Below are 22,270 nucleotides of genomic sequence, written 5' to 3' on the forward strand. Positions count from 1 at the left end.
TAGCCTGGTGGACTCAAGACACTTAGTGGTACTCCCAGCTGTCAGCCTTAGATCACACTAACATTCCAAACAAAGGTTCTCCTCAGAGCTTCTTTACACACAAATTTCCATATCCCTATTATGCCTATCAAGAATGGTGACCAGGAGGGAGAGGCTCCTTACCTGGTGCTCTGGTGATGGAGTGTCTGTCCACTCTACCCTTCCATACTATACAGGGGTTTTTCTTGCCATCCCTAACAATGGGTCAGAGAAACATGGTGCAAGCTGGCTTCACACAAGTCATCCAGTGCTCCCAACCATCTGACGAGCAAGCTGCTGCCCCAATAACCTGCTATGGATAACAGAGAAGCTCAGAGTAGCCAGCAGCTAAATCTGTTCCCCATGCTACCCTGGAGCAAGGGATCCTCAACAGCAAGCCAGGAAGGCTGGTGAGACAGTTTGCCTTGTGGGCAACATTCACACTCACTGTCTTGGGCCCATGCAGTGTCAGAAACTCCCCTAGGAGGCTGGGATGCCCACCTCTGGCTCTCAGAGAGATGAGGAAGAAACAGTTTGGGACAGGGATAAGATTAACAGAGGGACTGGCCCAATGATGCCCCACTGAGTAGAGACGGAAGCTCCACTCACCTCAGGTTATGCTTAAGACCCACTGTGCTGTGGCCTCCTTGCAGACTGTAGAGTCCCTCTCACATGCCATGTTCTTACTCTTCCTTAAGTCCTGGCACAGATGGCCACCCTTGTACTATGTCCCCAGCCTCTTGCACTCCACAGCCTTCCACATACCTTGCCACACAGCAGAGTTCAAATGCATCAGCCTTCATTAGGCCTTGGAGCTGTAGAGAATGGGGTGTGACTGAGACATATCTCATCCGCATGAGACATATCTCATCCACAGCACACCTGGCATCAGAGCCCCACTCCGGTATTAACGGCTGTTCATCATTCTTTGATTCAGAGCGTCTTGGACACTTGGGAAGGGAAAAGGCTAACTACAAACACTGAGATCACACTATAGGAACTAAGCGGGTCCAGTGGACATCCGCTCACCTCAAGCTGTTCTTTAGAATGGCCACTGGAAGTACTCCTTCCTCGGAGACAGGCAGCCTAGTGATTTGGCAAGTCTGGCTCCTTCAGGTTCTAGATATGACACAGTAAAGACTTATCAGTGTTCCCAATTTAGGCACCTCGCCTCACAGCCCACTGCTTGGGAGGGGATTAAGACTGCTACACTTCCTGTGAGTGAAAAGTTGGAGGCTAGTGTGACCCCTCTTCCATGCCCTTGCCCTGGTTCTTCTTGGTAATAGTCTTCAGCGGATAGTTATGAGCTAAAGGAAGACCCGCAGGGAAAGGAAGAAGGCTGGTGGCTTTGGAAAAACTTTGAAATTCATTGAGCTCAAATAAATGTATCCTGTCTGACTGCCACTCAGGATGATGTTTAAAATGTCATGAAGGGTAACTCTTCAAATGCCTTTTCTAAAAGTGTGTACATACATATATATTTTAGCTATAGAAAACTGTTAGTCATGGGGCCACACGGTGAAGGAGGAAATCCTACCAATTGAATGCATTGCTGCAGAATCTAGGGGTGTTCTTCCTCATCCGTATCATTCCTGCAGGTAAAACAGAGAGGCCAGGGGCTGGTGAGGGGGCTTAGCGGTTAAGAGCACTGGCTGCTCTTCTAGAGATCCCGAGTTCAATTACCAGCTACCACATAGTGGCTCATAACCATGTATCTATAAGGGGATCTGATGCCCTCTTCTGGCCTGTGGATGTATATGCAGCAGAGCACTCATACATTAAATATTTTCTTAAAAGCGGGGTGGGGGGGCAAAGACAACCCATTTCTCGAGTTACAAGGCAATGTCTAGTGTCATAGCAGTGTGACAACTAATTCCTTTCTTTCCTGTAAGTGAAGGAAGAGCTCACCAATTCTGGATCTGAAGAACCCAAGAAGGGTAAGAGATGGCCAACCAAGGTTCCTAGGTTCAGAAATGCACCCAAGTCATCCATGTGTCCATGAATGTGTCCTCTAGCTTAACCAGTGCAGGGCAGCAGGTGTAATAGCCAACACCATAGACTGAGATAGACCTCAACCAACACACCTTGCTAAAGATTTGTGTGCTTTGGGGACATTCAGAGGTTAAGTAAGTCTGACTTCTGGAAGGCAAGCTGGGAATGTAATAGTGAGGACATTAGTACATCGCCTTTCACAAAGTGCCAGTATTAATTACTGAAGCTCACAGCACAAGCCTGGGCCCTCAGGTTCCCTTTCCCAGTGGCCTACACATCTGACTCTACACAAGGAGGTAACAGAGCAAGGGCACTGTCCATTCATGACACAAAACCAGCCAGCAACTCTTAGCAGTCTGTCCAGCTCTGTAGTGACCATTGATCCTGCCCATCTAATCCATGGGATTGAGTCCTCCAGTCATCCCAGGTACTGACCCCATGTCCTGTTTAGTCCTTACTTCTGTGTGCTTCTCAGTCAGTCACTGTCAAAGCCAGGAATTCCTCCTCCTTGGAGTTCAAGGACTACACGAGCAAGACACACAGCACAGGTGAGGATATAAACCACACGTACTTTAAAAGCTACTTCCTAAAATACAGGTGTCTTGGAGTTAGAGACTAATTTTCCAGTGCTCTTTTTGTTTCCCCATCAACATTATCTTCCAAGTAGAAACAGGAAGTGTTTGGGGAAAGCATGAGATCACTTAGGTTCTTATCTGAATCCCACGTCAAAATGTACAGATGTAGACTGACATGAAGGACCAGCTTTCAAGCCCACACCTGGGAGGTAGAAACAAGACTGGGAGTTCAACATCAGTCTGGGCTACATGACATTGTTTTCAAAATGGAGAGGGAGTGGCTAACTGTATTGCAGCTTATATTTGTGTTTCATTTTTTTTTTTTCAAGAAAAATGCTGTGGACAAACATTAAAACAATAAGGAGTCAGCAAGATGGCTGAGTGGGTAAAGGTGTTTGCTGCCAAACCCAATGACCTGAGTTTGATCCCTGGAACCCAGCCACGAATGGGCTTGCCTACAAGTTGTCTTCTGACCTCCACACACATGCCTTGGTGCACATCCTTACACACAGTCTTTAAGAAATGTTTAGCATAGGCAGGCGGATTTCTGAGTTCGAGGCCAGCCTTGTCTACAGAGTGAGTTCCAGGTCAGCCAGAGCTATACAGAGAAACCCTGTCTCGAAAATAAAAAAAAATAAAAAAAAAAAAAAGAAATGTTTAGCATGTGAGATTTAGTTACTAGAAAGAGTATATTGGATGTCTACAACTTTAAAATGTAAGAATGAAGGTGTAAGGGAGACCAAGGAGTACCAGCCTGGAGGCAAGTGTGCAAACAAGGTGATGCATGGCTGCTCAACAGTTTGTCCACCTGTTAGCTTCTACAAATTCTTACATAGTTGGGAGCTATGAAAGTTCGTCTGTCCTTCTAGTACCCAGGGGTAAGCAAAAGTGCATCCTTTGGCTTCTACTTAGAGCAGACCCCACAGATTTTCAGCTATAAGAGAAACAAGGCACATATAGCAGGGAAGACAAGAACACACGGGCTTGCTCAACAGGTGTTTATTAAGGCTTGTATTCTCCTAGAGGACAGGTATCCGATGTTGTCCACGACTCCGTACAGGCAGTAACAGCTCGAGGAAGTGACACGTTCTAAATACAAGTCTAAATAATACAGCTTAAGTGTTAACTCAGAGGGTCTTTTGGAGTAAATAGTTTGGGAAGGTATCTGCTCTCTAAGACAGTCAGGATCCTCTACAGTGGGCGCGTGCAGATTCAGTATGCGAGGGCGGCGGGCATGAGCACCACTTTCATGCTAAACTCCAACTCCAGGTGGCGGCGAGCTCCTCCGAGGCTCCTCATTCCACAAAACATGATAGCAAATTTGTTTTCTAAAGGATTTTTTGTTTTTTTGCTTTTTTCACCCATTCAACAGGAAAAAAAAATTAGACACACAGTGAAATTTACAGTCGGCAGCGGCATCCACCACACTGCCTGTACTATCAGATCCTACATTTAAAGCTTAGCGTTACTGGTATACAACTTAAGACAGCATCAGGATTCTCAAGAGAAAACTAAAAATGATCTACGAACAACTAAGAATGTCGCAATGCTGAACCAGACGTAAAACACCTTCTAGTTCCTTGCCACAGAGCCCGAACCTCATGCAGTGGCAGACGGTGGCAAGGAGAACTGGAGCACCGCTCTGTGTGGGCACTAAACTATGGACAGCTTGTCCATAGACAGCTGTGGGCACACTTACAACTAAAAGTTATCTGTCCAGTAGGAAACTCAAAAGGGCAGGTCAGCGATATGATGGATACCACAGATAATAAAATGGCAAGCCACTTCAGTACTGTGAGGAGACATCAGCAGCACATGCTGAATGGGCTTTGTGTTTGCTGTAAAGCAGGAGAGGGCAAGAAATATGAAGTATCCTATAGGGATATTAAATGACTAGATAGAAGAATAAGAACATAATTTCTGCCAAAATAAAAATATCTTTGGGATGTATTAGGTGTTTTGTTTTGAAGAATATTTATATTTTGCATTAGGTCAATCTGACTGATAAGCTGACAAACAAAATACTCCTTTATTAGTGAGTTCTACAATATTATAATACATAGAAAAATACAAATGAATGCAGATCCATCTGGCAAAAATGAACTACAAAGATAAAGATGCAACAATCAACCCCGCACGAGGACGACACTGGAGCTGACTCGGAGACAGCACCAAGCTTACAGCTTTAAAACTCTGTTTTCAAAGTCAACCATTAACCAAAAACAAACTGGCTTGTCCTTATTGTTTGTTTCGATTCTGCCTTTCCTATAAAAAAGAAGAGAAGAGGTTATTCGCTCATGAAGCACTTTGACTGGCAGGCAAAGGCCCACAAAGAGAGGCCTTAGGCCACTTTATGGGCTGCAGCCAAAGATGGGACTACCAAGTAGCCTGGCCCCACAGACCAGGGCAGGAGCCACCACATGCTGTCCTATCCTTTCTTAAGACCCTCTGCACAGAAGTTACAGAGACATGTGCAATCATGTGTCTTGTGCACACTCACCCCTTCCCTCTCACTTCCCCCAACCCAGCCAGCTCTCCCTCAGATGCCAATCATGCTAAAGAAATAGTAGAACTAGGAAAGCACCTGCACCCCAGGGAAGGACTGGCATGCACAGGGCATTCTAGTAAGCCTAGTGCAAAGGATTGATTTTTCTAAATTTTCTTTCATTTTAACAAACCAATGGTTCAGAGAAACCAAAATCTATCTGATAGGCTATAAATACGCTCCAAGTCAGGGCTAAGTAGGACAGGAACACAAGCTAGATTCATCTAGTTTAAGGCCCTTCACACCAGCTCAAGCTTCCTCTGTGGCCTCCAGCAGTACTGACAAGTCAGGGGCATAGCTCCTCAACTGAGCTGACTTCCTCCCTATCACCAGCATGCATGTCACTCCAATCTGGAACTTACACCCACTCTTCATGTCTGCCTAGCTGATTTCTGATCAGTGGGTCTAGCAGCTACCTTGTCTTCCCTAGCAATCCATCTAAATTCAGTTCATGACAAAGAATGTCTCTGATGCAAGGTGTATGCACTACAGCCCCCCCCCCCCAAGCACTATGTTCTGTCTTAACAGGGTCCTTTTAGGACCCTCTGTATACTAGTCATATGTCTGTCTGTCTGTCTGTCTGTCATACACACACATACACACCCCATTCCCACTCTCCCTCATGTACCACTGTCATGCTACTGGAGAAAGTGCATAAATATCAAAAACTACACTCAGAGATTAAAGGTTCAGTCCCTGGCTTGGTCATCCTAGGTGTGAACTGAGAAAACTGTCAACAGAGTACCTAAACAGTTACTGTGGTTTCTAATTGCTCAGTATGGGCTCTGTTTGAGACGGTATTTTGTATACCTAAGGGTGGCCTTGAACTACTCCTGATCCTTCACTCCCACACAAACCTCTTAAGCACTAGAATCACAGGTATGTGCTACTGTATCTAACTACATTTAGAATTTAGTATATCTTAAACCAACATCTCTCTGTAGTTTCCTTTGGGGCTAACCTGGACTAAACATATGCCAGGCACAATGATGACCACTATCCCAAGTCGAAGATGAGGCTTCTTGCATCTTAGTGTGGCTCTAATCTTAAGAAAGTGGCAAGAGCACCCAGATCAATGAATAGGTGGATTACTAATAAGAATTCATAACCCTCTACCCTGAGGTGTAAAGGGAAAAACTTTTCAAGCGGAAGCCTGTCTCCACAGCGTGCGATGGCTGCTAGCAAAGCAGCTGGGGGGGGGGGGGGGATGGGGGGTCTGTCTCCTTCAGCCTTCAGCCCTAGCATAGCTGCAGAGCTTGTCACCTGCTCTTTAAAGAAGTGACATTACTCATCAAGGTTTTGGGAGGGGGCTGGTGCAGCTGAAAGATGAAGTTCACAGAACACATCATCCTTATAGGACCAGGTCAGAACACTGGGGTCTCCAGGAGCCTCAAGCACTTACTTTGCAGGCACATTTTAGCCTGAAGGAAGCAGCAGCTCTTCACCCCACACTACTTTTTTTTTTTTTTTTTTTTTTTTGAGACAGGGAACTTACAGAAATGGTATTCTTCAACACCTAGACTCTCAATCCCAAAACACCCAGGATTCCAACTCCTAGATAAACCAAAAGCCCAGCCTCCTTGGAGGGAAAAATGGAATAGCTGGCCTAAGGCCTAAAAAGTATGAATCATCTAAGGACCGTGCCACACTGGGTAAAGAGATGTTTGAAATTCCACTAAAACAATTTTTAAAAAACCAGAGTATTCATTTATCTTCTTCAATAATAAATGTAACACTCAACTCCACGGATAAAAAGGTTTATGGCTGGGCTGTCACAGTTTAGGTAAGAGTCACCAATCCTCCCTAGGATGCTCTTCATGCTGACCTCCAGAATGTTTCACGTCCTCTAAGGACCACCAGGGATCCTGACTGTAGGCTAATAACTTGTAACCTTGCAAGTCATTCAAAAGGTTAACCACAAGAGCAGGGACCTGACAGACATTGCTGTCTAAGAATCAAGTTTATAATGTAAGTTTTAAGATGGTAAAATTAGGGGCCAAAGACCCAGATTTCATTCCCAGCATACACATCAGGAAGTTCACAGCTATCTCTAACTCCAGTTCTGGGGGATCTGACACCCTTGTCTCTATTCTGTGAGTACCTGCATGCATGGGATGCACGTAAACTCATGAAGGCATCATAAACACTTAAAAGATTAAAAAAAAGAAGAAAGAAAAAGTTTTAAAACAACTGGAATTTTTAAGATACAAGCAAATGGGGGCAGAATTGTATCCCTAAGCTGTCATCAATCTCTGAGAACTAGTATTTTTTAAAGAGCTGAATATTCTTTTGTGTTTTACCAGTACATATAGTGCAGTGTCCTTGGAGGCTAAAAAGGGCACTCCGTGAGACAGGAGTTACAGACAACTGCTGTCATATGGGTGCTGGGAATCCAACCCAAGTCCTTAGAAATACCAGCCAACACTCAATCACTGAACTATCTCTCCAGCCCCACCCAGTGCATTTTAATGGAACTCTTAAAAATTCAGTATTTAAAAAAAATGTGAGCATGAACACATGTGCACACAAATAGCTAGCTACCAGATAAAAGTAGTACCTAAGTTTCATTCGCTATCCTTGCTCTGATGCAGGCAGACACTGTACTAACAGCACTGTGCTAGCACAGTGGTCCCAGGTGGTTTGATCTATAGATGCTCTAGGCTCTTTGGTTTGCATAAGCACATGTATGATGATGCTAGCAAAACAAACCACTTCCAACTGTTTCCAAGAACACACGCCACTGTTAAGGAATGCCTGCCTGTCGTTTATACCCAAAAAGTTAGACCTACAGAACTTCAGTTACTGGAAATAAATGCCATCTTTCTTAATGTTTTATCAGTACTTGTGATGAGGGTAACTTAATGGTACTAGCAACAGTATTACTACCTTGCTTTCTCCACATCTCCTTCCTCAAAATGCTTATTCACATAAGCAAGTTCCCTAATTCAGGGAAAAAGACTGGAAGCCAATCCAACAACCAACCACCCATGCTAAGTGACATGTTATGAAAAGAAAGGACAATCTCAGGATAAATATTTAGGTAATAAAAGCTTCAAAATACATATTGAGATCTGTCTCATTTCTGAAAACCATCTCTGTTCTCAAGATCAAATGGCCTCACTTAAAACTATCTCCAGTCAAATGGACCAAACCATATAACCATTAATTACAAAATATCTGGATCCCAAGTCAGCTCCTCATCATCCCCACCCCAACACACCATTCTCTTTAGTACTTAAATGATGTGGGTTTAAGTTACCCCAAACTGCAAACCTTGAGTTCCTAAAGGACAACAGAAAGTGACTGTTAGACCCAGAGCTTCCAACTGCTATGTGGCGGTGAACAAGAAGCATAACTCTTTGGGCGGGAGAGACCTCACAGTGCAGCCAATGTTATTACATGGATAGTCTCCCTGGCCTCCCTGGGCCAAACACTGATTTTAGGTGTACTTGAATGGACAAACACTACAAATAGCTTCCCTGCATTCTCACTCTCTGTTCTCAAGTACACAGTGGTCCAGATTACCATATTTCATAATAGGAAAGTGATAGATTTTCATTTACATCCACTCAAAACACCATACTACTGGCTCATTCCAGTGATGTGATGGCGAAGTTAAGAGATGCCACTTGTACTGTCTAACCTGCCCTGACTAAGGCCACCTGGGAACATGTCACTATATCGACTGCCCATCACTCTCCAGCCTGCTGTGCAGGTCACCTGTGTAACAGGTTCCTAAGGACAACTCACCTTGCGCACCACCTCCTCTTCCTCCTGGCGCTTCTCATAATGAGAAAAGTCGTCAAAGATAGAGGTCGTGTGCTTATAGGAAGCAATGATCTTCAGCACTTGTTTTGCTTTTTCTAAGGGCACCTCCTGTGTATCACGGGAGTTTGTGACAGGTTTGTTGTCGTTATTCTCCAGTCTGATGTGCCGCAGTTGGTTATTGGGCACATCCTTGACAAAAATCCACTTCACATCAAATTTCCCCTTCCACTTGTCCTGAGACCAGACCCCAGCACTGGTGCCGTAGTCCACAGGGGACTTCATCTCTGCCACCCCACAGAAATGTCCACTCCCATTGACACTGAAGAGCAGATAAACAGGCCCCTTGCTGCTCATGGAGCGGAAGGCGCCATCCAGGCGCTTGTTGCCATGTTCAGTACTACACCAGATGGAGTACTTGATGGAGCGGTGGATGTCGTCCTCAGAATAGCTCTTGATGATGAACACCCGCCCACTCTTAAGATTCCAGTCGAACTCTTTAGGGTTATAACTGTGGGCAGCTTTCAGTTTCTCCAGGACAGGGTGGGATTCTACACTTGGGGCAGAAGTAGGCTGAGCATTTCCAACAGAGTTAGTGTCACTGTTGGCCCCTCCACTCTGCCCAAATGCTGCATTTCTGTTTCGAGGAGCCACCCAGCGGGGCTGAAGTGGCTGCTGAGGGCTCTGATACTGTGGCTGGACCAAAGGTGGGGGCTGAACAGGGAGAGGCTGAGCTACCTGCTGGGGCTGTGGGGCAGCCTGGGGGGATGGTGCCTGCTGGGGGGCTGAGGCCTTTGGAGCAGGGCCCTTGTTATCCCAAGTACCAATGTCCATGTTATGCTTTATTGGTGGAGGAGGCAGTGCACCCCCCACTATCGGCCCACTTTTTGTTTTCATCTTAGGCTGTGGTTTTGCAGGCTTACTGGCAATGGCTGCCCATGAAGTTGGTTTTGAAACTGGCATGTTTACATTTGTCCCACCATTGCCAGAAAGGACACCAGTCAGTGCCACACTGTTGACAACTGAACCCACCGTCTTAACTGCAGAGGTGGTAACATCCCCAATCTTCAAGCCAACCATGCCCTGCTCCAGACTGTTCATCCCAGGGGCCTTGTTGAGGGTGTCACTGTGAAAGCCTGTCTGCCCATCAACAACTGTGCCACCAAGGGAGCTTGGTGGGTAAGTATAACTGCTACCATAGGCCGAGCTCTGAGTCTGCTGCCCCTGAGAACCACTTGTCCCCCATGCTGAGAAGGCAGGGTTTTCAGGAAAAAAATTAAACCTGTGCTGGTAAATGTTGTTCCCCAGACCCCCAGGCTGCCCAAAAACTGCATCATGCATGAAGTGATGGTCTCCATTACTAAGTTGTCCATAGGTAGTGAGATACGGGATGGGTGGATCCCCTGCAGTGGACCATGGTGCCTCGCTGAGGGAGTAAGGAAATCCAATGGATGGTGGATAGTAGCTGGACAGGTAAGGGTCACTCATCGAGGGGTAACTGTTACTCTGTGAAAACAAACAGGTGATGAGTTAGACAACAGCTCAGCATGCCAACCACCTCATACACAGGTGCAGAAACAAGCCTAATAAAATATAGCACATGATTATTTCTTCCTAAATGACAGATATGGTCACTAATATCAAAATAAAAGTCATTAGTAACAAATGCAAACCAGGCTGTTATCTCAAAGCACAAAGCCTGCTTTGCAATGATCTGAACTCAGGTGAAATGACGCAGGCCAAACCACCCTTCTGCTTTCACCATCCGAGGAATCCAACCCAGTCCTGCAGCAGTGATATTTACAGTGGACACTCACAGCACACCAGAGCGTGAGGACAGTCTAAACAATGCACTAAGATGGTTCTGACAGTAAGACCAGAAGGCTCCAGCTCACTGACTTGTTAACACACCTGGGCACTGGTATTGAATGTCACCTTCAAGACCTTCTCCTACCCAATATTCCTGATAGCTGCCCCAGCTGCATTTTTTTGGAGGTCTGTCTTTCACATTTCACAGTTTCCTGGGAACACTTGGGTGCTCAGAGTGGAGCACAGGCTCCTCTGCTGTGCCTTTACCAAAATCAAGTCCCTGGAGTTTAAGAACACTGCTATCTGATACCAGAAGATTCATTTTAGCAAAGTCTTCCTAAACCCCAGCTCTATCTACAGCAGAAGCTTCTAAGAGGGGCTTTAATGCTGGGTTACAGGGCAAAAAGGGAGGAGGATGGAATGCTTCACCATCTTGACCTAGTAGCCTTACTATACCTTTAAGGAGTTTCCTAGCCTGTAGGTGTAGACTTCAGAGTTGGGGAGACACTCAGCCAAGGTTTGGTGAGAATCAGGCACCGTGCTTTGGGCTCAATTTCAGTTTCTACCTCAACCAACAGGCTAGTTTCCATTACCTTACTATATTTCTTTCCAATCTCTGAAAGGGAAGCATCAGTGACATAAGTGAAGAGACCTTCCTATAGCATGGCAATCTGTGCTTGGGGTTGGACATGTCCAGTGAAGGTAAGAAAGCTCCAGTAGGCTCCAGACCATTTTAGAACTATCACTTAACATGAAGTAATTGCTTCCTTATAATGAAAACTCTTAGCATCCACAAACAGGTCACTATAAATATTCTATAAACAAGGAAAAAAAAGGGTATATCTTCTCTTGAAAAGATTTCAGTGACTGGCTGCTCTGTTGCATCTCATGTTGTGTATCTCCTCATGTTGTGTATCTCCTCCTAGCATCCCTCAAGGGAGCCCGAGCAACAGGGCCAGGGGGAAGAAGAATCAATGAGGTCTGGGCAGAAGTCTTGCTCTGAGGGAGGCATACCTTCATGGATACAAAACTGAGGCCACAGTCCTTTCAAAGAAGACTGGTCCTCTTCCCTTTCCACAGCAAATACTTTATGTATGAGAAAGACAGATAGAAGGAAAGACCTAGTGGTCTGTCATTCTAACCCACTGGCCACAAACCAACAAACAGCAGTAAGGACTCAGAAAGATACTCAGGTCACTCCAACTTACACCTAGGCCTGAACTGAGACAGAATCAATTTAGGATTAAGAGGTAAGATCCATCACAATAACAATAGCTCTCAAAGCCCTCCTGAAGTATCACCATCTGAAGAACAGACATAGCACACAGGTCACAAACAATGCTATACAAACATCACACAGTAGGTGGCCCCCATTATTCTCTAGCCTGTATTTCAAAATGCTACCTGAACATGTAGATGCAAGCACAACACCCCCCTTACACTCTGCCCCAAATCCTAAAATTGTGTTTCTTTCAGATCCTAACACAAAGATTCCAGCTAACTTTTCTGCAAAAATTATCACGCCTCAAGACCAGGGTGTGATGCTTTAACTAAAAATGTACATGTAGAAAGACACATGTAGGGCAGAGGCACCAGAGAAGAAAAGGATCAGCAACACCTGCAACATATAGCCTTGGGGAGATCTCACTGCTTCTTGAAGTTGTAGAATGAAAGATGGAATAAGCAAAGATAAAATTAAACCACCAGAAAAAGGTAAAATCCCCGATTAAAAGGTTATTATTTACTAAGATCTCCTGAAGAGTGATGCAGGCATTCAAACACCTAGCCACATCCTCCCTTTGCCTCTGAACCAGCAGCAACCTCTCCTAACGCCCCCAACCTGCGAGGCCCACAAGCACTGTTAAACTGCGCTTTAGGCCAACTCCAGTTTTTACCTCAACCCCACTGACAGACCAATTTCTATTACCTCTGTATTTCCTTTCAGTCTCTGAAAGGGAACCATCAAGCTACTTTGTAAAGCCATCTCAACCAGGCCATTTTATTTTATGTAGAAGAAACCGGTAGCAGGTGGTCCCACAACTCTGTAAGCCAAGCTGACTGCCGGTCCATGATATACAACTTTCCTGGGAAAAAAAGTGTTTCCCATCAGTCTGTAGTATATGGTACCTATTCTGGTAGAGATGTGTAACAACTTAGCTCAAGAATGCCCTGGAAATCAATACACTGGGGCTGCTGGTAAAGCATGTAGAGCCTGCCCAAGCCCTCCACCTCCCTCTGTCTGGCCAGGCACAAGCTTGGGGTCCATATTCACTTGTAAATGCCCAAAGCAAACAGTCCCTTCTGGCTTGGTAGCTCCACAGTATCATCGAAGCTACAGTATGAAGTGGTTTACCAGAGACACAGCTGAATAAACTAAGTTATTCAACCAAACTCAAAAGTTGCTCTTCACATGAACACACCTCTAAGTACAACACTTGGGTTCCCACAGCTCATCAGACTACTGGGTAGTACCATATTTAAGGTTTCTAATCAAAGCCTGGGCACAAGACCACACAAGGAAGGCAAACACATCTTCCAGGCAAAGCCAGAGACCACTGACAGGTGAAAATACTTGGAGCTCTTAGGCCTCTTCTTCCTGGTCCTGATAACTAGAAAAATAGATTAACAAAATAGATACACCAAAAAATTAAAGAGAATTTAAACAACCATGACTGTTATCCCTGGGTCATTTGGAAATAGTAAAGTATAACAAAGCCATAAATCTGTTCTAGAATTAAGAGCTTTTGTTTATTTATTATTAATCCAAGTTTAATCACCTTGAATGACATGACAAGGGGGGTGGATTTTAAATTATTAGAACACGTCAGCCCTTTTTTTTCTGAGAAGGAAGAGCGCTGAGACCATCTGAACAATAAGGTGACTGAGACTGGAAGGAGATGCAGGACAGTCTCTTCTTAGCCCTGCAGATCATCTCTGGCTGAGACACAAGTACTTCATCAAATCAAATCCATTATGTTTAAGGAAGCACTAAGGGCAAGGCTGAAAAAAAGTGAGCAAGTGTCTAGGGCTCCTGGGACTGCTGTCAATCAGCATACACCACTTGCTTTAGAAGGAAGCTACAGACAAAGGAAATGTCAGAGAGCCCCACACCATGCTCTCTCAGCCAGGCACTTTCCTGGTCTTTCGTCAGGGCTGATCCTTCTGAGACTGAGGTGTGAACACCTCATCTGGCTGATATGCACAGAGCATGTTCTGACAAGAATTTTTACATCTGTTTAAGCAACTTGCTAAGGAGCAAGTAAAGAACCACTGCATCCTTGCCTTTTCCCTCTGGGAAGCTGTAGTGGTAGCAAATCCCTCCTTACTGAGTACCACCCCTGGACCTTTAAAGGAAATTTATAGTATGTACATGTAACCACAAAAATCCAAGCCAGACACAGGCTAGATGGCCACGCACACAAGTGCTAATCCAAGTCTACCAGAACTGCCTCGATACGGCAGAAATCCAAGTGTCGAGTTTCTCCCAGATATCCACAAACAACAGAGTCTGCGTATGCCCTGACAAGGCACAGCATTATTTAATTTAACTCTGGCTGCAGGCAAAAAACAAAACAAAACAAAACAAAACAAAACAAAAAAAAAAACCCACAAAACCCACATAAACTCTGATAAAAACCTTTCAGGATTGAGGAGGCTCAATTTTCAAGATAAGCTAAGAGCTCCCAAGGCCAGCAGTTCCTCCCAAATGAGCAGAGGTACAAACTTCAATGTGGCCCACACAGAATCTGAGTGACAGTATCCATTCAGCATTTTAAACAATCTTTGGACACAAGGATGTACTACAGAAAAGTAGGGGGCAGAATGGCATATTGGCCCCCTATGAAGAAACAAACAACACAGACAGCAGGCACCTGCTAAATGAATGAAGGCTTCACTTCTCCAAACAGGTAAACAGGCCTGTGTGCTGGTTCTCAGCTGCTTCATGCTTAAGGGAAAGCCTGAAAGCTTCCTGTGTGGTTACTTTCTACGCACCTCCTAATAAAGTCAGGCATTTCTAGAAAATACATTCTTAAGCAGTATGTTGGTTAAGTACTTTACTAAAAAGTACATCTCAACATACAGACATAAAGATGCCACTTTAAAACTATTTACTAAGGGTGCTATCTTGAAGAACATTCCTTTTCAGTTTTCCCCCAAGACTTCAGGGACATGCAATTAACAGTAAGGGGGAAAATTGATTCTGTTCTTAAAAAACTCCTCCCAAGTATTCCAAGAGTCCCTACTTTCAAACATAGTACAGCAACCCTTGTTCCTTGTTGTAATATTTAGTATAAACCACTGCAGTAAGAGAACCAGGAGCCAGGCAGTGGTGATAAAGGCTTTTAATCCCAGCACTCAGGAGGCAGAGACAGGCAAATCTCGGAGTCTGAGGTCCAGTCTAGTCTACAGAGGGAGTTCCAAGATAGGCAGTGCTACACAGAGAAACCTTGTGTTAAAAAAACCAAACAAAAAAAGAAAACCAGGAAATATGATATTCAAAAGAATAGGTTTGTTTAACTTCTTGTTCTTGTCATGGCCAATAGCCCATGACTAAAGCCAAGTCAGTTCTGTAACCCTATACTGGCCAGATATTCAGGGGCAACAATACAACCCTACAGGTTAAGGCTCCCTCAGACTCTCAGGCTTCTGGTATGCTGAATGTGGTGGGAATGAAGATGGAAAAAAGTTATAAAATGTTCTCAGATGACCTAGAAGGGCAGATGAGAGAAAAAAGGGGGGAGGGGGCAGGTAATCCATTTCCTTCTGGTACAACGACCAGGCAAAATGCCTTGTCTCTAAATATGCAGCATGCATTTAAAAGTGACAGAGACTATGGCTAAATCTAAATTTCAAGTTGCATATGGCTATCTGTTTTTTGAAATAGGTCTTACTACTTAACCCTGTCTGGCCTTGAATTCATCTGTCTCTGCCCTTGAATACTAGAATTAAAGGTGTGGACCACCATGCCCAGATTGCCTATGGTTTTTAAGCAGGGCAATTTTGTTACCGGGAAACATCTTGCAGACAATTTTTGCAGGAGTTGCACAGGGAATCTAGTGGGTGGAAGCCAGGGGGAGGGGTATAGGTGATCCTTCCGTGCAGGGAACAGCCAAAATAATCCTTAGGCATAAAAAATGCCCATGGTCCCAGTAGGTTAGAGAAAAGGGATATAAAGGTTGGGGGGTATCTTGGGGAAATGTGAGCTGGGGCTAGAGAGATGGCTCAGAGACTGAGCAACTGCCGCTCTTGCAGAGGACCACAGCTTAGTTACCAGCACCCTATACGGCAACTGAGCTGTGGTCCTCTGCAAGAGGCAGTTCACCACCACCTGGAACTCTAATTCCAGAGGTTCTTGAACCCTCTTCTAGACTCCAAGGTCACCTGTGCATGTACGTACACACCTACATTTAAAAAATAAAAGTACCGACTGGGGAGATGGCTCAGCTTAAAGTGACAGTCACTCAAGCTTTAGGAACAGAGTTTGGATCCTCTCAGCCCCATGTAAATGCCAGGTGAGTGTGGTGGCCTACTTATAAAGACAGGAGATTCACAAAATAATCGAGATTACTAGCCATTCTGGAAAGCTCTGGTTTAAGAGACCCTGCATCACTGAATAAGGCAGGTGACAGATGGTCATTCCTGACTTCAATGTCAAGTCTGTACACGTGTTCTACCGCCACCCCACTTGCACACCTCATCAGACACACAGACCTATGCCCATGCATATATACATACACATGAAAACAGAAGGGGTTCCATGGTGCCAAAGGTAAGAAATCCTGACCATAGGTGCTCATTCTGTGCTTTACACATGCCCTCGCTAATGCCAGTCTCCTAGTCCTAAGAGCAGGATTCTCTTATTCATACAAAAGGAAACTAAGATTCAGGGAAGGCAAGCCTCCGGAAACAGGTAGAACTAAGGTTCAAGCACAGAAAAGGAGTCTGCTGCACTGTTTAGAGCTTACCTACTCTCCTAGTCATAACTCCAACCCTCCAGAGACAAAATGAAGATGGCACAAAGCTTCGGGGAACTACACTGTCCTATACACCATAAAAAAGCACTCCATCCCCAGCCCACAAATGCAAGTCTGCTGTACCCACCCTCCATGGGATGCTGTTCAACAGAGAGAAAACTATCTTCATCACTCAGGCCCACACCCAACAGGAAGACCTGCACAAAGCAAATCTTCAAGACCACTCTATCAGTTCTAATACTTTTGAGACTGTTTCTTTGCTGTTTGGAATAGAAAAGTAGAAATATTATAATAAATGTGTTACAAGCAAATTATTTAAATAAAAAATATGCTAATAAAATAAACTCACCGGATTGGACTGTCCAGAAAGGTAGGGCTCAAAGTCACTGTCATGAACTGCATCCTTCTGATGCAAAGAACCATTTTGTACTAGAACAAAAAGTTGCAAAATATTATCTTCAAGCTTTAAGAAAAAATACTTTTAAGCATGGAAACTGTAGCAAAGTCTATTTTCATGAATTTTTAGTAGATATGATCTTATTTCAAAATGGGCACACTCCCTACAGAGAGCTGATGTTTACATGACTAGTTAGAATGGCATTGCACAACTTTCCCTAAATTCCCTTTCAAGTAAAAATGTAATTAATCATAGTTTGGTCAGATATCATTTTCTTGCAATCAAAGGGTAAGAAACTTACAGTCAGTCTTTGAGCCAGTCTTGTGATGGCCCCTCCCCCACCCCAAGGTGGGGACAGAACCCAGGGTTTCCCCACTGCCAGTCAAGCACTCTACAACCTATGAAATAAATCTACAGGGTCTCGGAAGATCTATTCCTGGCAAACAGAGGACATGTGTTTTAAGAGCCCGGTTATGCATAGAGATCTGAGGGCAGGATGCTCAGTTGGAAACGGCTGTAACCCAAGCTCACTACCATCTGACTCTCCACTTACTTTCCACTGTTACAGTGCACAGCCAGTAAAGGAAAGGAAAGGAATGGTAAATAAAGTGCTGGACCTTTTCCAACCTTAAAACACGATGAACCATATTTGGTTACACCCAAGTAACAACAACACGCACTGGTTAAAAACAGTCTTCCAAAGATTTAGTGTCACTCTCCAGTTCTCACAAGAGTTTTGGGAGTTTATTACAAGCCAGAATATCATAGAAGGTAACAATAAACTTACGACTGTAACTAAGGGTGGAGGGCAGGGCCCCCGGGTCCACAGCTAGCTAGCTCCTCCAGAGCCATCCACTACCTAGCAACAGAGGACCTATCAGTCATTCAGCCCCGCTAACGTCTGCGAGGCCGTCTTATCACCGTCTTTCCCCACCAGGTAACTGTTCTGACAGGGTCAAGAGGGAAATTGCAAAATATTATCTGAACTACTACTCCGGGTACGCCTTTATTTTTCTAGTTCCCCTCCAATCTGTCAAATACCCCGGAAATGGAAACTTTCATCTCCTCCAAGCTGACGGGAGGAGACTAAGTTTCGGATCCCAGGCCGGCTTGGTGGACTTTCTCTTGTCCACACGGACTGGCGCTGCCCCGTTCTCCTCCAAAGTCCGGACGACTTCCCGGAACTCTCCTCACCTTTATTATCTTGTCCTTTTGTTCTCTGCATCGCCGCAGGCCAGGATATGCGGGTGGACACCACCCAGCCCGGGAAAGGAAACACAAAGTTACTATCCGAAGAATGCTACCCGGAGGGCGATGCGACCCCGGCCCGGCCTCCAGAGCTCCCATACTTTGATCACAGCCAAGCCCAGGGACCCCGCCATTGGACCCCAGAACTCTGGTCCGGCCTGGTATCCAGATCTTCGGCCCGGAGATCCAAGCCCTGACCCGGCCTCCCCGTTCCCAGCCCGGACCCCGCAGTCTAACCCCAGCCCAGTCTCCAGGTCCCCGGCGCGGCCCAGACCGCAACCTGTATTGCCCTGTCCACGACCTGGTCTCGCGACTGTGGTCCCGAGACGCCCCTACCTGGGGGTCCACGCTGGTGGCCGACATGCTTCATGAACAGTGCGGCGCGGGACCCGGGCGCCGCCGGCTCGGGCCTCCCGCGAGGCCGGGCCTGTCACGCCGCGCGCGGCCCCGTGCCCCGCCGCCAACTCCGCGGGTGCGGCCGGGCGCGACGGCAGCTGTAGGCACGCGGGCAGGAACAGCGGGAAGCAGCGGAAGGTAGCGGACAGGCTGAGGGGGCGCCGAGTCCAATGGCGGCCGCGGCGGCTGGGACGAAGCTGCGCGACGTCAGCGCGCGGGGCAGGCCGGGAGCGCCGTCGAGTCGCCACCATTGCGCCTGCGCACCGTCGCTCCTCGCCCAGGATTTCGCGCTTGAGACTCAGTCTCGCGCTGGAGGGGCGGGACCTAACCGGATGGGGCGGGGCGAGTTGGGCGTCACGTGGGGATCCTGGGGCGGTGCCTATTGGGGAGCTAGTGGGAGGTTGTAGCTAAGCTACACCTGTCCCGGAGTTTTGTGCCTGCTGGGTTGGCCTCCTAGCCGGCCCCGCGACCTTCTGGGCCTGACCGGAGAGTGCTAGTATGTGACCAACGTTCGCGTTAGATTCTGTACCCAATTCCATCACACAGAGTAAAAGACAAGAGGACTCTTGAGGAAAGCTAGGCGGCCCTCTTTGGGTTCCACGTGGGGAAAGCGCAGTTCATCCTTCAAGGAGTCTCCAACAAAGAACTCAGACCATTATCCATTCACTTTCAGGCAAGCTCTTTGCTCAGTGAACCTGCTACCACACACAGACTCCTCCCTGTTCCCGCATAGCAGATATCACTTTCGTTTAAAAAAGGTTTATTTGGGGTTTAGAGCAATGGCTCAGTGCTCAAGACTATTTGCTGTTCTTAAAGAGGACCCAGGATTAGTTCCCAACACACACATGATGGCTTACAATTTTCCAGTCTCAGGGGTTCCAGAACGCTCTTCTGGCATTGGATGCACGTAATGCATATACAGTCACACACACACACAAAAATAACAAATCTTTTAAATGTAATTTTTAAAAGATTCATTAATTTTTATTTTATGTTTATGAGTGTTTTGCCTGCATGTATATCTATGCACCACATGTGTGCCTGGTGCTCAGGGAGACCAGAGAAGGGTGCCAGATACCCCAGAACTGAAATTATAGATGGTTTCAACCCCAAAGTAGATGCTGAGAATTGAACCTAGATCCTCTAAAAGAGCAGCAATTCCTCTTATGCCCTAAGCCATCTCTCCAGCCCCTTTAAAATAAATTTTATTTGTATTGTAAGGCCCCCACAAAGGGAGGACCTCATCCAAGCCTCAGGAATTCTCGGCCACCCATTAACTCACAAGACACCGAACTTGATGCAATCAGCAAGAGGTATATTTCCATCAGCATGGTGAGGTCAAGACCCAAGACCCACACAGGGGTAATGGGGTCTGACCCCGGGGCTTTGGAGACAGAGAGAATTTAAAGCCAAAAACCACAACTCAGGGGGGGAACCACAACCCAGGGGGACTGAAGGACGGTTATTGGAGAGTACCTGTGGAAAGTTCCAGCCCATTATTTAGTTTGTAACAGGGTCCAAGAAACAGTCATGGGAAACATTTTGTCTAGGCTATTCTCTAAGAGCCTATTCATAACCAACCATCTATCTTGTGGTCAGCCAAGTTCCTGAAACACAGAGGGATGCTATATGGTCCTAAAAAGTAATTCAGTCTGCTCAGCCTCACTGTACAGTGAGTGCCCACCAGATGTTCACAGGCATGGGGACAGAAAATGAGCCAGGAGCTGTCCTTCAACCCAGTCACAAAAAGGACAGTTTAACCAAGTCACCATAAATCAGGCCTGCATTGTGGCAGGCAGCCAGAACAATGAGAAATAAGAAGAGGATGTCCTTGGATTGGTCTCTAGGGTGTCTCTTAACTAGAATCTAGGTGAGTAGGCACTGACTGGCTTGGGGTGCTTCAGATAGAGTAACAGCAGGAGCCAGAACACAGACACTAAGCCCAAGGTCAGCTCCCTGTAGCAGGAGCCACTCTCGCATCCATGGTGGAGAACAGCTGCCTGGGCCAGCACTGGCTGATGTATCTCAAAGGCCAAGCAGCTCTGTGGTCCAGGATCAGAAAGCAAGCCTCCAAGAAGTTAGAGCAAATGCCAGGTCACAGCCAACCAATCTGAACCTTGTCTCTTTTCCATCTACACAGCACACCAAAGATCAGCAATTTAACTTGGACAAGAAACCTGCTGCCCACTGAGAGGGCCATGGCCTATTGACTGCCTCTGTGTTTCCAGGAATTGTAGCTAGCTTCTGCTGCCATAGTGGTGCTTGTCTGTCTAGACAGTACCAGATGGCCTAGGATCCAGACATCTCCAGGAGATCAGTTTCAAGGCTGAGGAAGAACAAGTAGGATTTGTGGTACTCTAGGATCATGTAAGCTTCAGGCCTTAACCTCCAGTCATGAAACAACACAGGTGGCTTTAAAAGGCATCTTCATTCAACTCATGTGGCAACCAAGTCAGGCTCTCAGCCTGGGTCCCCCCCAGGGCAAGATTAAAAACTAGGAACTCTGGTTCACAAGGCAAGAAAAGCTGCCTCCTCCTGTCCTCACCAGCTCCCTCTAGACTTGTCAGGATATTTTTGTCTGTCTGTTTGGTTGGTTGTTTTTTTTCTTTTTTCTTTTTTTTTTTTTTTTTTTTTTGGTTTTTTGAGACAGGGTTTTTCTGTGTAGCCCTGGCTGTCCTGGAACTCACTCTGTAGAGCAGGCTGGCCTCGAACTCAGAAATCTGCCTGTCTCTGCCTCCCAAGTGCTGGGATGAAAGGTGTGTGCCACCACTGCCCGGCGATTGGTTGGTTTTTTTACTGATTTGATATTTAAAGCCATGCTCCCTCAGGTAGAATGGTGCTGTCAATCACCCAAGCCACCCTGCAGCATCCATACATGGACCTTGAGTACACTGTGCCCACATCTAGGCTCTTGCTGGTACAAGGGGTGGAAGAGATTTCTGCTTTAAGAACTGACTCTGGGGTAGATGGAGGCTGCTCTGGGCTGAGTCTCCAAGCCCTTTCCCAGACCCAATTATCTCAGCAGGTGGCATTTACAAAACAATTTCAAAGATTGTCCAGAGGCAGCCACAGCAGCGTTCTAATATGAAAGGTGTCTGAACAGGTCCTGGGAACCACCAAGATTCTGAGGCCCTATTAGAGTTACACAAAGCTGGCATCATAGGAGTCAAAACAGGGATGCCCAGAGCCAGGTGAGGTTGGCAAGGGTCAGCAGGGTAAGGCAGGAAAAAGAGTGAGCAGGGCTAACTCTGGAGAGGGGCTTGGTGCCTGGTTGGGACAAGGAGTGTGAGAAGACACCTGGGGTAGTTGGATGAAACTGTTGCTGAAACTGTTAACCCAGAGTGAGGGCCTGACCAGATGTGTAACCAAAAGCCCTCCTCAGGGAATGCGGGTGAGCTGTCCAGGGAATGGGAGGCTGGAGGAGACTCTGCTGCTACGGACGTGGCTCTCCATGACCTACCACAACCTTCAGTCTGTAACTCCAAGCTGATGCCAACTCTGGGACTTCTTATCAGTCCTGAGCTCGTACCTGTGGGGAAACGAGATGCCT

General features: G+C 46.2%; 1 protein-coding gene across 1 annotated transcript; it reads right to left on the reverse strand.

The window, feature by feature from the left end:
- Window positions 1-3,569: 3,569 nt before the first annotated feature.
- On the reverse strand, window positions 3,570-18,969 carry Ythdf1 (YTH N6-methyladenosine RNA binding protein F1). The gene is made up of 5 exons (XM_034494956.2): window positions 18,661-18,969; window positions 18,271-18,295; window positions 17,029-17,108; window positions 8,881-10,401; window positions 3,570-4,850 (listed from the first exon to the last, which is right to left on the reverse strand). The coding sequence occupies exons 1-5, from the start codon at window positions 18,685-18,687 to the stop codon at window positions 4,824-4,826; spliced, it is 1,680 nt and encodes a 559-aa protein (XP_034350847.1). The 5' UTR covers window positions 18,688-18,969; the 3' UTR covers window positions 3,570-4,823.
- Between the last annotated feature and the right edge of the window lie 3,301 nt (window positions 18,970-22,270).

This window comes from Arvicanthis niloticus, chromosome 2, assembly GCF_011762505.2.
Source record: "Arvicanthis niloticus isolate mArvNil1 chromosome 2, mArvNil1.pat.X, whole genome shotgun sequence".
Classification (NCBI taxonomy): Eukaryota; Metazoa; Chordata; class Mammalia; order Rodentia; family Muridae; genus Arvicanthis; species Arvicanthis niloticus.